We start from the raw sequence: 16,727 nt of genomic DNA on the forward strand, positions 1-16,727 counted from the left end.
TCATGTTTGATTCAATGTATTGCTTTTATTCATATGACTCCTGCATAGTGTTGTAATAGATAAAACAATGCTTAAATCGTACACTACTGATACAATTTTTGGAATAAGTGTCATTGAAAATCTCAAGGCTCAAAAATACAGTAAAAACAGTAATTGTTTAAAATAAATAAATAAAAAAACATTAAAAATAACTGTGTTCTATTTTAATATATTTTATATAGTAATTTATTCCTGTGATGGCAAAGCTGAATTTTCAGCATTACAGTTTTCAGTGTCACATGATCCTACGGAAATCATTATAATATGCTGATTGATGCTCAGGAAAGATTTCCTATTATTGATGAGCAGTGTTGTGGAAAGTTACATTTAAAAGTAATGCATTACAATATTACGTTACTCCCTAAAAAGTAATTTAGTTACTTTTATGGAAAAAAAGTTATTACTTTTGCATAATGCTTGTTTTATAGCAAAAAAAGGTTTATTTTGGCAGATGTAAAGGCCCTTTCACACCTGTACAGCTCAAACAAACCTTTCAGCTGTGCTGCCATTCTGGATTGCAGAAAAATAGAACAGGAGATGTTCAACACTCTTACTTAAGCAATAAAAACTAAAAAATGAAACACAAATGTGATGTTTATCTAGTCATTTTTGCTTATTCGTATGGTTGAACTGGATCATCGAAAGTCAGCGGCAAAGGCATTGGTTAAAAAAGTGAGATTAAATACATAGTGTATTTGTGTAATTTAACATAATTCATTATTGCTGGTTTGCGTAATATTCTGAGTTTGCATTGTTTGTATTCATTTTTAGGAAACATTCATCTGTTTTTGTGTAAGTGAGATGAGTAAATGCATGCGCACATTTAGTCTAGAACTAAGCATTATGTTATCACAGCGTACACAACACCTCTGCCTCTTACTCCTGATTTCTCTCAACATGGGGACAGAACTGTCAGTCAATAATTGGGAAAACAAAACAACTTCCATTATTTGAAAACGTAACTCATATACTTTATTGTAAATTTAAAAGTAATGCATTACTTTACTAGTTACTTGAAAAAAGTAATCTGATTACATAACTCGCGTTACTTGTAATGCGTTACCCCAACACTGTTAATGATGGTTCTTTCATACTTTTGATACTTTTTTTCCAGATTCTTTGATGAACTGGAAGTTCCAAAAAACATTACAAAATTTTTTGTTGTTGTTGTTTTTTGTTTTTGTTTTTAAATAGAAGTTTGTGTAACTGTCTTTACTGTCACTTTTGATCAATTTAATGTGTCCTTGTTGAATAAAAAATATTGATTTCTTTTAAAATAAAATATTACTGACCCCAAACTTTTGAATGGTATACAGATAGTTAAAAAGAATAATATAAAATACAACCAACGGCTATAACAATTATTTACCGTAATAAACATTTACTATATTTTCTAATAAGTCTAATTACAGCAAATTGCATAGATCTGTTGTATATAATGTATCATAACTCAAATGCCTTATATGTTGTGAGGTTCAGTTCTGGTAGATAATAGATCGACCACCTGATGGACTTGAGTAGAAGGCTCTAATTTTTGCTTAATCAAAAATTATGAACCATTTGAATAATTTTGTCAAACAAAAAATAACTTGCAGAGACAGTAAAAATCCTGCAATTCAGGAGATCTGTTTTAACTTACTACAGTGCCTTTAATGTGCATTACTGTGGAAAGACAGTATAAAAAAGAGGCAACTACACCCCCCAGTGGTTGTCAGGGCAGATGCAAACAACAATCAATACTGACTATAAAACAAGTCCAGAACGTTTCATTAAAATCTTACCAACTGAAACACTTTTATAGATTTGAAGAACAAAAAAAACTTCTTTTTTTTTTCAAAAGCAAATAATATTAATATATTGTTGAATTTCAGCAAACTTCAACAAAACAAAAAATTAGACATTGTTCAATGTAGGCCACATTAAAGTGATTTTGAGCATTAAATGCTTACAGAACTTTGTGGTCATGTGAATTAATAAAAAATTGCATGGGCAGTTTTATACAGTTTATAAATATTCATTTTTATATTCATATTCACTAGTTATGACTATAGTATATTTTATCAGGTAGGTATCTTTTTTTATTAATTTTTTTATGTATCCTTAACCCTCATCCAGTAAATGACTAAAAACAATCATGGGGTCTTTGAATATTGTTGTGGACAATGGAATGGGAGCCTTGGATATTGGGATGGAATTTATGCAATAAAAACATTAAAGCTATAATGTCATTTTCATAACTCAAGCGCACCATTCAGCATAGAAGTCACACATTTTAGACATTCAAAAATATAACCTTTTCTACTTTGGAAAAAGTAGAGATGGCTAGATGGGATGCTACACAGAGGTAACTTTCTCATAGAAGAGGAATGGGAGTGTTTCCTGAAGAAGAAAGGAGAGCTGACATGTTGTCTGTACTGGTGAACGTGGTTGTGCAGAGCCCGCTGAGATACAGCCCAGAAACGCTGCCTTGCATCCCACCTTCAGTCTCCGCTAGACCCTCACAGACCCCCACGCTATCCCGTACTTGACTGGGACTGAGCTGGGGTAGGAAAGGGGTTGTGTCCATAACTACCAGTGAATCCAGAGCGAGGCTGTCATTCCTTAGCTCCTCCCAAAGATTCCCTTTAAACAAAGACAGAGAACATGAACATCAATAGACAGGGGTGCATACCAATTTGCTATGATGTTTTTAAGTATAATTAGTGCGAGTAGTGTGTTCACAATGAAAATTCCAAAAAGAAGTGTGGAGATGTCCCTAATGTAATATCGTTTTTAATTGTGGAAATTGCTTTTTCTGTCTTCAATACCGTCATTTAATTTTTTTCTCTTGTGCCTTTAGCTTTTTCTCTTGAATCACGTCATAGGATGTCACAGGACAATTTCAAATGAATGTGAAGATAATTTGCAGCTCAAAACCTTATTTATCTGAAACATGTTTACCTTTTCATTTTTATCATTTATTTCTATATGTGTTGCCTCCTGACCTTATGCTTGCAGTTTAACGCACAAATGTTTGTTTTATTATTCATACCACAACAATAAATGTCTTTATAGAAAGTTTATATTATTGAAAAAAATACATAATTATGTCCATTTAAAATGAAGAGACAATTTTATATATTTAATTGTGTCTGGCAAGTTGAAAAATGTGTTTCAATGGTGTCTAAAAAGTTAAAGATTTAATTATTTATAAGCATTTCACAGATTTACTGTAACCAACACTATAGTTACACAAATGAACTAAATACATGTATTTCCATTCAAATGGATGGAAACAGATAGAAAAGTAATAGGCGTAAAATATTCCTTATCCTGTGTCTCCCTCTAGTGGATCCAGTAAACATTTAAGTTACAGCGGTAAAATATTTATAGTACAACTACAGTATATTTTAAATTTATGAAATATAAGAGTAATATCAGTTCAATACAGTATGGCAATTCGTCGAAAAAAGCTCCTCCCACTCTTGCACTGCACTGCAAATGACGTAATCGAGGCAATCTCCATACGCTTTCAAAATACTTAAATGTTTGTACATATATGCATATTTTGCAATAAACAAATATTTTGTTTTTATATATAATTAGCATTTGTAAATGAGCAGTTTTATATTTCTCCGTCGTTTTTAATTTGATTTTGCTGTTTGCAATGCTTCACGGGACTGTAGTTCTTTCTATCACTAAAGCCATTAAGTTCACAGGCTTCACCTTTGTCTTTCTGTCTGGTTTTCAAAAACTTTTTTTGCTTCAAATCAAAGTTTGTAGTGTGATTCACCTCGTAGCTGGTTGGCTTGGTTCATAGCTTATAACTCTTGAACAAATACTTTTTTTTTAATCTCTATGCGAAAAATAAATGGAATAAATACTTCTGGAACTAAATACTTCCACTGTTGCACTCTATTGCAAACCAAATATGCGATACAATAATTTAGATCAGATTCCAATGAGATGCACAAATAATCACTGCACTGACAGCGTGAACGCAGATAAAAGTGCTCAACCACCGCAAACATGGCTAATTTTTTCAAACTCAATCTTACCATGTAATTGTAGATCTGTGAGGCTGGGATTTAATGCATCAACATCATTACTGATTTCTCCATCCAGCAGAAGCTCCTGCATGCTCGCTGTAGTGCTGTGACCAGCCTGCAGGGCGGTGCTGTAGCTTGGTGGGGTGTGTGCTTGTAAGGGGGAATCCAAGCTGCCTGTCCTGGGACTGGAGGGGTGCCCAGCACTGGGCTGATGGGTGACTGGAGAGTAGTAAGGGAAAGCTAAAGTGTCTGGAGGTAAGTAGGGGGGAGGCGGGATGACAGTTTGAGAGGGTAAAGGGTTGTAGAGAGACTTCTGATGCAGGACACTAGTCTCATGGACAGGTTGGTGTCCGTAGGTAGGATGCATGGAAACTCTTAAGGACTGAGAATGAGTATGGCTGCTTGGTAGACTGAAGTGAGCTCCAAGAGTCTTCAATTTTTCAGGTCTCTCCCCAAGCAGACGTTCCAGCTCCTCTAAAACAATGAGCATAATGGGAACTATCAATATATATACACACACATATTTTAATATATATATTATAAATATATATTATACAATATAAAAGAAAGTAATATAGTGTAATATCTATAGACGAAATATAATTTGGGGTCAGTTAGATAAAAAAAAAAAAAAATTATACTTTTATTAAGCAAGGATGCATTACATTGATCAAAAGTGACAGTAGATTTAATGCACTTTGTTTTAAAGAATTCTGAAAAAATGATCGCAGTTTTCACAAAAATATCAAGCAGGACAATTGTTTGATAATAATAAAAAGAAATGTTTCTTGAGCACAAAATAACTGTATTGGGATCATTTGTGAAGGATCATGTGACACTGAGACTAGAGTAATGATGCTGAAAATTCATTTTGCCGTCACAGGAATTAATTACATTTTAAAATATATTCACATACAAAACCGTTATTTTAAATTGAAATACTATTTCACAATATTACTGTTTTTATTCTATTTTTGATCAAATAAATGCAGCTTTGTGAGCGTAAGAGACTTCTAAAAAAAACTAAAAAACGTTCCCCAAACAGTATATCATTTTATTGAAACATTAAATAAATAAATACATGCAATGTTTTTATATAATGGCTCAAATAAAATGCCTTTCATTATTCTCTCTTAAAACAGAAATGTTTATAAATACAATGTTCAATCATTTGTTTTTAGCATTTTTGAGTTTTGAACACTGCAGGTGAGCATAAGCATAAAATACATTCACAATAATCATATCGCATATGTGAATTTGGGTAATCTGGGACACTTTTAACTTACACACCAACAAATGGGACCTTCAGTGCCGGTCCTACACTTCAGCCGCACTGCATGATGTCCGAGTCCAAAACAGTTATTAAATAAATTTAATCATTAAGTATTCGGAAAAATAAATTTCCACACGACTCCGCTAAATTTGAATGCATATTTATATTTCCATGTTATAAAAAATATGTTTACATGCTACTTAAATAATCTGTGGTGGTTTGGGGGCCCTTGCGTAGTTTGCGTATAGGTAGGACCGGAGTTGTGCCAAATTCTGACCCTCGCCGGATAATTATTTTCAGTATAATCGCCAGTATGGGTAGATTTAGGATTAGGTAGGGAGGTATAGTAGGATTAGGGGGTTGGGTTAGGATTAGGCAAACAAATACACGCACCTGGTCGGGCCATGCTCCTCCGTACAGTCAGCGGATCTTTACGTCTCCACTTGTGAAGTTCCTCCTGCATCTTCTCTACCTTCGCTGGGTTCAGGGCCCACAGGCAGCCCTTTCGAGAGGAGTTCCCATTCTTGTTCTCTACTTTCTCAAAACACTTGTTTAAAGAGAGGTTGTGTCGGACAGAATTCTTCCAGCCATCAGGAGCTGTCTGAGGAATCACAAATAGAACCTAAGGTTGTGAAGTGGTCGCTAAACTGTTGCGAGGCAGTGGCTAAGGGTATTCTAGGGTGTGCGCCGAAAAACAATGAATCTAAAACAGAGATTGTACCAGTCAGTTCTCTAAATAAATTAAGAAATATCTTTCTTACAACCCTTCCCTCAGTGAAGTCAACACTGGATTGAATCTGTCGAATCGAATACACGAATCTGCATGTTTACCTAATGATGAGCCAAAATAATGTCACATTTTAAATCCCTTTACCAACACAGCGCCAAGAGGAGGGTGAATTAAATGAACAGGCATACAGAGATCATGCCATAACAGGCATAACAAGCAGTGTGAAGAACAAATCTGTTTACATTCTGTATTTGTTACATTCCTCTTCTATAACTGTTCACTGTAGATCAATGTATAATAGATGTCGAATTTTTTCTGAGAAGTGGTAGTGCAGTTTACCTTGAAGTAGGGGAAATGATCCGTCATGAAGCTGTAGATCTCACTTACTGGTAGACTGCCCGTTTTGCTATTCCTCAGAGCCAGGAAGATGAGAATACTGCAAACAAATATATTTAACAATGAAAAATCACCAATCAAACATGACTATTGTGATGCATTGGTTTATTTTGATTTGTTTGGGAGAATTGTCAGTTGTGATCATGTTTTTGTATGCTTTTACACATGCGCTTGGCTGGCACTTGCCAAAGTGACAGTGCACTGCATTCACATATATTTTATTAGTATGTGGTATAGTAAATAATTGAGTCTTTTCATAACAGATGACTGATTGTGGTTTAGCAGTTGTCAGCAGTTTAGTTGTACTTTTTTATTTGTAACTATATCTGTATTGATTAAATCAGTTTTATAAGACATTTTGATGAACAAATATTTGTTGTTTGTCATTTAATACAGTTAATTAGTATAATTTGATATATTACAATTTGCAGACGCTTTTATCCAAAGCGACTTACATTGCATTTCAAGGTACACATTTATATTCGTATCAGTTCATGCTTTCCCTGGGAATCGAACCCATGACCTTGGCGTTGCAAGTGGCAACGCTCTACTGTTTAAAACTCAAAATTGTTGAATTTGAAAATGCTGGATATTGGTTTTCATGATTTTTTGTATGAAGCTGCACATATTTACACTCAGCTGATATTTAGATCAATGGCATGATGTTGCGTTTAACATTTAAACATTAACATTTTAGATAGAATGGCAGTTATGTTGTACATTTCTGAACGAATCAGTGTTTTCTCATTGACTCACTCAGTCACTTGGCGCCAATACACAATACATTAACACTATTTTTCATAGAAGTATTCACGTTTAATACAATATATATAAATGTGTTATTCCATTCATCACTTTATAGATTTATATCGGCCTATTATGTTGCTCAAGCAAGTGACAAACTGTACAAGCAAGTACTAAACACTGTACTTGTTGTAATTTCTGATGACGTTTCAGAAAATGATTTATTTTTGAAAATATGTCTTAGATAATACAGGTGCAAATACATACCTGTAAGAGTAGACGGGTTTAGGGTAGAGTGTCTGGGCAGAACTGTCTTGAGATGTTTGTGATGAGAGGCTTTGGCTATAGTAGTGAGAAGCCGTGTCTATTCCTCTTGAAGAGTAAAACTAGAGACAGTACATACACACAAAATAACTCTCTTTAATTTAAAAATTGTTGAAGACAATATACTGTAGAGGGATAAATGCCTATTTGTGTAATAAAAAAATAAATCTAGTATATTATTTTTAGTGCTGTCAAATCGATTAATCGCGATGAATTGCATGTAACAAAAGTAATTATGTAAATATAATATATATACATATATGTTTGTGTGTGTGTAATTGTGTATACATATATATGTTTATATATATATATACTGTATATATACACACAAACGTTTGATATTTGCGATTAATCGCAACTAATCGCGATTAATCGATTTGACAGCACTAATTATTTTTGCTCGTTTAATTTTTAAGCTTCCATTACATACTACAACCATGTTCAACAAGAGCGAATCTTTGTTATTTGTCAGTCTAAGGATGTAGTAGAACTTTCTGCCAATGTTTTGACTGAACATGCGTCCAAAACCTGTTATCATTTGATCATTTCTACCTTCTTACACCTGCCAAAGTTTACCTACAAGTAGTCATATCAATTAATTTACATATACACTACTTTTCAAAGTTTGGGGTCAGTAAGAATAATTTTTTTTATTCACTAAGGATGCATTCAATTGATCAAAAGACTTTTATAATGTCACAATAGATTTCTATTTCAAATAATCCTGAAATGAGAAATGCAAACTTGGTGATCATATGAGACTTTCAAAAAAACAACTTTTGATGTTTTTACAAATTTAACTAAATCAACAAACTTTTGAACGGTAGTGTATATAATCAGTATATCACACATTCTTTCAGGAGTACCTGATGTTGTAGAGGACTGATGGCACTGTACGTCTGATGGTTAACTGATGTGTAGTCGGGAGGATCCTCAGAGCTCATCTGAGGCTCACTGTAGGGGTGTTGAGTTCCCTGCCCCAAGAGCAGACCATGATTTACTTAGTTCTAACATATCATATGTTAATGCTTCTTTAGAAAGTGTAATAAGGACATCTGCTTGCACATCTGCCTGGCAGGTCTTCTTCTTTCCATGTCTTTTGCCTCTGGCCTAAATATGCTGGCAAGAATTTAAAAGAGCCTACAAGGTAATATATATAACCTTGAAGGCCCTTTTAAACGAAATCCACCAGAACTGAATACTGTGTAAATTCCTTTAAAAATATTTCTTTCTTTTTTTTATCTGAACAAGAAATCTTAAAATTTCTGTTTAAACAATCACTCAGTCTCACCATGATGCTAGTTGTCTCCACATTAGTGCTTAATGGACTCCAAGAGGATTGTTCCTCCAATCCATCGGCTGTGGTGAGTTTCCCAGCCTGTCCAGGTCTTCTGAGACAACTGAAGGTTTGAACCTCACCGATGGCCCCTTCGCTGCATTGACGTCTGTAAGGATGGTAGTGATAGTTTTCCGTCAGGCCAGACTCTTGTTCAACAGGGCTTCCATCTATACTGTGTCTACGAAAGCGCTCGGCAATAGCACTCTTCTGCCTGTAGGGAACGCTTTTTCTTTGGGAGTACGGTGCAAACCCCTCTCCAACATTGCTCTGGTGACACTAGATTGAACAACAAAATAATGCAAAAACACTATAAAACATGCATATTAGCTCACCAATATGAAATTCCTAGAACCTAAAATTGCCTAATACATGCAACACCTAGGCTGTTCCATGTAAAGCAACGCTGCATTTTCATTTCTAATTAATGCACTCTTTAACATAAAGCAGTTTTCCAAGTGGAAATGCAGTAGCACGTAAAGATCTTTGATCTGCTAAAGAGCCCATAAATGCATTTAATGTGACATACAGCCTTCCCTAGGGGCCATAATTAATTAATATTTAATCAAAAGGATTTGGTAAAAAGGCAGGATGAAATTCTTCTATTACTGCCACAGGGTCTTTTGTCCTTGAATAGTGCCTTGTGCGGAGGTTCATGTCCTCATCAAAAAGTAATAATTATGACACTGTCATAATGAGAGCAGATGGCAGGCAGCAGTTTCTAAGAAGCGGCAACTTCAGAACAGTGTATGGATCAATCATCCATCCATCATCTATCTATCTATCTATCTATCTATCTATCTATCTATCTATCTGTCTGTCTGTCTGTCTGTCTGTCTATCTGTCTGTCTGTCTGTCTGTCTATCTATCTATCTATCTATCTGTCTGTCTGTCTGGCTATCTACCTATCTGTCTATCTATCTATCTGTCTGTCTGTCTGGCTATCTATCTATCTGTCTATCTATCTATGTATCGTTCTGTGTTTCTAAATTGATTAAAACAAATGTTTTAAAATTAATAAATTAAATGATTAATACCTGTGACTCTGGCATCTGAAAGCAGGGCGACCCAAGAGGGTCAAAGGAGTGTAGTTCACACGGAGAAGGAATTGGTGAGCTGCTGCTGCTTAAAGACAGGCCCTGGGACTCAGAGGACATCGTCCCTTCAACCTACCTCTTTAAAACAACACAACAGTTCATCAGGTTTTTAGCCTTATTTGTAGATAGAAAGATAAATCAAATAGATGTAATATGCAAATGTGATCCCTTAAGCTACTGTAAGCTAAAGCATGTAAAACACAGCACAATGTACCCTCAAACATTTACACTAAAGTGTCAGGGGCTGTGGTTTTAAAGATATGAATTGTCAGCTTGACCCTTGCAAAATACCTGGCAAGGGTCAGCGGACTTTTCCCTCGACAGACGCACGTCGGTAAATTAGGGAATGAACTTGCGCTCCCGGGGGGCGGTTCAGCGAAAAGAGGAGTCGTGTTCCAGCGCAAACGTTCCCTGGTGCTATTTTGCAGTTCCAGAAAACAATTCCGCCACAGACCAGGAAAAACATAGTCTAAAGTCAGTGGCACGTTTTCAGTGGCGTTCAGATGCTATTTTAAGGGCGCATGCTTGGCCATAATGTAGCGTGTGCACAATGCGCATACACTTTGCTTCTCTCATCTACACGCAGACGCAGCAGTTGCCATTTTTGCAAACCATACATAATTACAAGGAAAAATATTCCTCACGGGGGAAATCATTGTAGTGTGTCCATGTAGATGTGAAAAAAAGGCATAAATCTAGCTTACACATTTACCAAAATTACAATACGCCTGTTTGACCGAAGCTAATTTGGGTGGGTTTCTCCCATCCCCATACAATGTCACTTTTCTGTCTTTTACGACCCTGACGAGAACGTCTGTCGGTCTCCTCGTCTGTAAACCGCCCCTGGTGTGCGCCTGGCAAATCCGCAGTGATAATAGCAATCCGCCATGGAACAAACGCGTCTGCTCTTAAAGGGAATGTGAAATGATGCTCTGATTGGTTTATTTCACGTTACGCCCAAACCACACCTATGAGTAATGTAGCTACTTCAGACCAACCCATTTTAGATTTGCGTCGGGTGCAAGAGTAATTTATCCGCCGGTATAATAGCAACAGCGCCCGAGATCCGCCCACAAAGTTACTTGCGTTTCGCGTTTGATACTTGCGTTTCAGATCGTTAAAATAGGGCCCTATGTCATAAAGGTATTTTCCATGTCTCCAAACAATCTATCTCTCTAGCTATTTGGTCTTTGGGCAAACCTATGGTCTATGTGTAACTGCCTGTATTGAAAATCCCTTTTCAACTGTCTAGTAAGCATTTTCAATAACATTGATGGTCCATGTTCCCAGTTGAAGTGAAAAATGCTGTATATATCATTGCCCTGGCTGCTATCTGTTCATAAACAGGTAAAACATAAGGCCACATAAGTATCTGGTATTCCTGGAAATTCGGGCTACTCTCATTTACTGTCAGCAGACAGTGCTGTTTGAGCCAAAAACTCATTAAAATCACCAACAAACCATGAAGGAGAAGCAGAAGTGTGTTAGTGACATGAAATGGAGATGGGGGAGTTTTGCTCCATCTGAAACATAGAGTGTAATTCAGTACTGGAGAGGAAGTTGAGCTGGCCTTTATGGTTTATCACTGTGACTTTTAAACTGATCCTTTGACCTGTTACGGTCGAGATACAAGCCATTTCCACTCTTGAGAGAAAACAGCTGAGTATACACAAAAAGGTTATTGGGTTCTTATGTGTTTAAACGATTAGGCAAGCAAATGAGGCATGATAACTGGATTTTATGCTACATATAATTTTAAAGTATATGTTTTTTTGAAGTCTTTTTTACTGTAAACAATTATTTAACTACATTTTGTATTTCAAAAATTTTACTCAGCTCTTTGGAAAACTTGATTCTGATTGGTCATCTGCAGTCCAGCCTCATATGGGTAATTGATATTGTTGTGTTGCTGTGCTCGTCTTGTCGCTAAACTGATTGTTTTGTACATTGTATAGTGGACAATTTTTTCTTAGGGGAATCCTTCAGATAACATTCAGGTAAGATAAAAAAATATATACATTTAAAGCAATTATATTACAAAATATACAGTATGTTCTGAACAAAGACTAAAAAGAAATACAATTTCTGAATGCAAATGTATATTCTGAATATAGTGTGTAAAATGGATACATACAAATCTTAAACAACAAAAATGTGATTTATAAAAAATAAAACTGATGGTTTTAAAATGTTTGTCATGTGAGTCTTATTTAGGAGTGTTTAGCCAATAGAAAGTAGTTATATACTGCATGATTAGATTCAAGTTAAAATGTAAGTCAGTTTAATCAAGTCAGTGAAATCACTAACTAAAATGGTATCAAATGAGATCCTGCTCCTGTTAATACATCCACTGGGACAGAGCTAAAATTTTACTTGATTTATTTAAAAAAGGGCAAATTCATTTATTCCTGCATGGACCCGGGTCGTTCTGTATAAAGAGCTTAACTACTACTTTTGGCTCAACCAAATACTGCTTAAAGCAAGTGTTTAAAAAAAAAAGTGTTCTTAAAGGTTATATTTAATAATAGTTGATCGTGTTGTGCACTATTTAAGTTTTAAAGCACAATTTTTTATATGATATATTGAGAAGCTCTAGAAAATTCACATGATGAACATGTTCCGTTTTCCATTAACATCGAGCAAAGGTCAGAATGCTGACTGAGGTCAGTAAGCCATGCTATATAATCCTCTAATAAAAAAGGAGATAAAGTGTGTGTGCATGTGTGTTCTTGTTTAACCTACATTGAGAGGACCAAATGTCCCCACAAATACAGTAAAATGTGAACATTTTGACAGTGTGGGGCCATTTGGTCTGGCTCCAAGATATAAAGAAGAAAACAAGTGTGTGTGTGTGTGTGTGTGTGTGTGTGTGTGTGTGTGTGTGTGTGTGTGTGTGTGTGTGTGTGTGTGTGTGTGTGTGTGTGTGTGTGTGTGTGTGTCTGTACTAGGTAATGTGCGTGAGTATGTGTGGTTCCGGTAAACCCTACATTATGGGGACAAAATATCCAATATCCAAATATCCAAAATTTGGTCCCCATGAGGAAAACAGCTTATAAGTGATGTTTTTTGAAAATGTAAATGCAGAAAGTTCTCTGTGATGGGTATGTTTAGGGGTCTGGTTAGTGTAAGGGGATAGAATATACAGTTTGTACAATATAAAAATCTTTACGTCTATGAGAAGTGCCCACAAAACATGGAAACCAGGGTGTGTAAGTGTGTGTGTGCGTGTGTGCGTGTGTGTGTGTGTGTGTGTGACTGAAAAGATCATCTGGAGTGAGTAAGAATAAAAATGCTGAAACAGGTATAAATGTAAAAGTACTTCATTTCAAGACTCCTTCCTCTCTCAATATGATCACATTTATCTCACTTTGATCTGGTCTCTTGCATGTCTATACAGCCCCACCCCTGCACTCTCACCACACTTGAGTGGCATTTCAAATGGACTGTGCATCTTCCTTTACACCGTCATCCATCAAGTAATTGGTAGGATTTCTTCCCGTATGTCTACAATAGCACTTTCACTCCACTTCAGTGGAAACACATCTAAGCGTTTAAAAAAAAACAGTACTTTACTTCCTTAAATAAAGAATCCTCTCTAAAGGCACATTGATGCTGCTGTTTTCCAATCAATGAAAGTAAATGGTGACCAGGAGCTGTCAGAATTATTATTATTATTTTAAAGGTCCAAAAAGGTAGTCCAAATCCAAAGAAGTTCTAGTGAACTCATTCCAAGTCTTACAAGACACATAATATGAACAAAAAGCCCAAAAAAAACCCAGAGATTTTAAAGGGCAAGATTGTGTATTTTTAAGTTTGACAGCCCCTGGTTACCATGTACTTTCATTATGTGGAAAGAAGCAGTGTCAACATTCTGACTAACATCCACTTTTATGTTCCCCAGGGGAAAGAAAATCATAAAGGTTTTGAATGACATGAGGGTGAGTAAATAATGTAATTTATAATGCACACTAGAGATTTAAGATCACTGTCCAGCATAAATGGAAATCCTAGAGATGAAAAACATTGGAGCCAGGAACGCTGTTGGAGCTTTGAACGTTGAGCTTTGCAAATCTTATAATGAAGGTTTCTGAAAATCGGTTTAATACTAGTGTGTATTGTAAACATTGATAAAATGTGATGAAATTAGAAAGCATACTAAACTAAACCCTGCACCTGACAGAAATACTTGTTAAGTTGTTAACAGCATACCCTAATAAATATAAATAAAACATTGAATATAAATAATGTTTTTTTTTGTATAATATTTATACTAAATATAAATATGAACATTAAATATGACAATACAAGATTATCATTAATTATATTACAAAAATTTGTCATTATCTAGCTTGCATATCTGATCAGTGAATTAATAACTGTCCAAATGACTTCAAATAAATTAGACAGATATTAAACCATCAGCATTATTTTGATGGGGGAAAAAAACTCAATTAATACTCAAGGAATGTATGACAAGGTTTCTAGATCACAGCTGGAAACCATATCTGTGATCATACATTTGTAACATTACTCATTAAATAATGAATCGCATTCATCTAATTGCTTGCGCCTTGTAAAATAAATCTGAGCTCAGCTCTGAGATTTTAACAGGGAATTTGTAAAAGGCTCAGTCCATTTGGCCCCCAGCCAACCTATGGGAGCCACACACCCACAGGGGACAGACCTGCTGCAACAGGTTTTCCAATACACACATGTGCACACGTGTTTGCACGGCTACACACACTTGGGTCACTGGCAGCTGGGATCATAATGAGAACATATTTTAAATGTTATATCAGACCCATCCATAATCATAACCCGGAGAGAATGGGCACTTTGCCGAACTTCAGCACCCAGAGGGAAACAACCTTGCTGCACCTGCCTTGCCCTGCCCTCTTTCTCATTTTCTCTCTCTCTCCTGTATCCCTCTCTTCTTCTCTTATGAATTTCAGCGGAGATTTCATCCAGGTGGAGACAAGCCTAACAAGGAGCCTGAGGGACATCTCATGATGCCTTATTTATTGGTGCCAAAAGGGAAACAGTTGTACAATAGTATCTGTGTAAATGAAAAGTAAGATTCCACAGATGTTTACACATGTGTACGCCTTTAATTTTGGACTTCTTAGCTCAGATCTATCTCATGTTATTTTGCTGTCAATGAGACCTTATCACAATGTTGATCCTAGTATGTACCAGATGCAGAACAATTATAGCTTGCAAAGATGACTTTGGAGTGCATATTAAGTTTAAAAAAATAATTAAAAAAACACTTACCGCTGTGTGCGGTGCTTCCAGGCCCAAGTTGTAAATCTAAGACAGTCAAGAGTCCACACAGATACCTGCAAACCGGCTGTAGATCTCTTCAGATTTCTCTCTGAGTTGCCTCTCTGAGTTGCTTTTATAGTGACTGACTGACTGACTGACTGACTGCTGACAAGAAAAACAACTGAGACAGATATCTTTAGAGAGTGAGAGAGAAAGAGCGAGGGAGGGAGGGAAAATGAATGTCAATGCAGGTGAATTTTTCCCCTACCCTCCTAGTGAACCTGGGAGGCAGAACCACGGCCCTCCTGAGCTGCTGTATTAAAATCATATTCTAATGTGAATGGGAGATGGCAAGAAGGGTGGAGAGAAGCTAAAATAGTGATAGTAAAAGGGAATCGCTCAGTTAAGTGCTTATGCTACACTGCTGCTTGGGGTTTGTTCATAAGGCAGTCAAAACTATAGAGGGAATGAGACAAAATGACAGAATGTTGAAACTGTCGTTGTGTTTATTTCATGTAGTTTTACTTTAAAATTGTATTAAGTGCAGTGTTTCTTTATTCGTGTCTATTTATTTATGCTTTGTGATTTAATCTATAGATTGTAATAATTTGTTTTAAGAAATTAATGAAATAGAATGATTTTCTTAGATAGATAGATAGATAGATAGATAGATAGATAGATAGATAGATAGATAGATAGATAGATAGATAGATAGAACATTGCACTAAATATGCAGAAAATGGCATGTTTCAGCAGTACTTGTTCAAAACAATACATTACTATATTATGTTTCAAGTAATCCCTCTTTGATTAGTCTTGTTTTTGTGTGTTCTGCAAAGAAATCCTTGAAATAACATGCCTTAAGCCCTGCGATGGTGTAACTGATCATGGTGAATAGTTTGGCACCAGGACATGGCACAACAAAGCACACTTGACGGAGACATATCTTCTAGTCTTTTCCCACAAAAAAAAAAAACCACACATAAAGAATACCCTTTCCTTTTGTAGTGTGCTGAAAATCGATAAGTATTGGTAGTGGGCAAGAAAATGTTGATGATCGGAAGAACCTTTCTAAACGTTTTCCCTATCATGTATGTTCCAAACTGAAGTCATCCAAAGCTGAGATGTTTACATCGATTTTACGGCTTACAACTGTGTGTATTTCTATTTACGTCTTATGACTTGGTATTTTAAGTTATCTTTTAGAAATGTAATCAAGGCAAAAATGTAATGCCAAAAATGATGCTCACGGTATCTCCGGTGACATCATTGATCATGTAGGTTCAATTTGCTATTGACGTAACGCATCCCATATAGACACAGAAGAAACTTGGCTACATTATAAGAGAACGTACTCGGTTACTAACGTAACCTCGGTTCTCTCTAGAAGAGGGAACGAGTACTGCGTAAGATATCTTACGCTAGGGGAAAATCCTTTTCCGTGAGATATTGAAGCCAAAAATTATCCTTAATTTTGTAATAATGCAAAACGCGT

General features: G+C 35.8%; 1 protein-coding gene across 1 annotated transcript; it reads right to left on the reverse strand.

Annotated features, from left to right (window-relative positions):
- Window positions 1-2,137: 2,137 nt before the first annotated feature.
- Window positions 2,138-15,406, reverse strand: foxn1 (forkhead box N1). Its single transcript, XM_082180525.1, has 9 exons — window positions 15,242-15,406; window positions 9,908-10,045; window positions 8,826-9,149; window positions 8,401-8,508; window positions 7,478-7,596; window positions 6,410-6,506; window positions 5,734-5,941; window positions 4,077-4,541; window positions 2,138-2,661 (listed from the first exon to the last, which is right to left on the reverse strand). Exons 2-9 carry the CDS (start codon window positions 10,025-10,027, stop codon window positions 2,393-2,395), a joined length of 1,710 nt encoding a protein of 569 aa, XP_082036651.1. The 5' UTR covers window positions 10,028-10,045; window positions 15,242-15,406; the 3' UTR covers window positions 2,138-2,392.
- Window positions 15,407-16,727: the final 1,321 nt, after the last annotated feature.

The sequence above is a fragment of the Leuciscus leuciscus genome, assembly GCF_965113295.1.
Source record: "Leuciscus leuciscus genome assembly, chromosome: 9".
Lineage (NCBI taxonomy): Eukaryota > Metazoa > Chordata > Actinopteri > Cypriniformes > Leuciscidae > Leuciscus > Leuciscus leuciscus.

Coding starts and splice junctions, on each gene's coding strand:
- foxn1 (XM_082180525.1), bottom strand. CDS start 10,027: ATGTCCTCTGAGTCCCAGGGCCTGTCTTTAAGCAGCAGCAGCTCACCA. Junction 6,507..7,477: donor AAACCCGTCTACTCTTACAG/GTATGTATTTGC, acceptor ATTTGTTTGCAG/TATTCTCATCTTCCTGGCTC. Junction 2,662..4,076: donor CACAGATCTACAATTACATG/GTAAGATTGAGT, acceptor CTTTGTTTAAAG/GGAATCTTTGGGAGGAGCTA.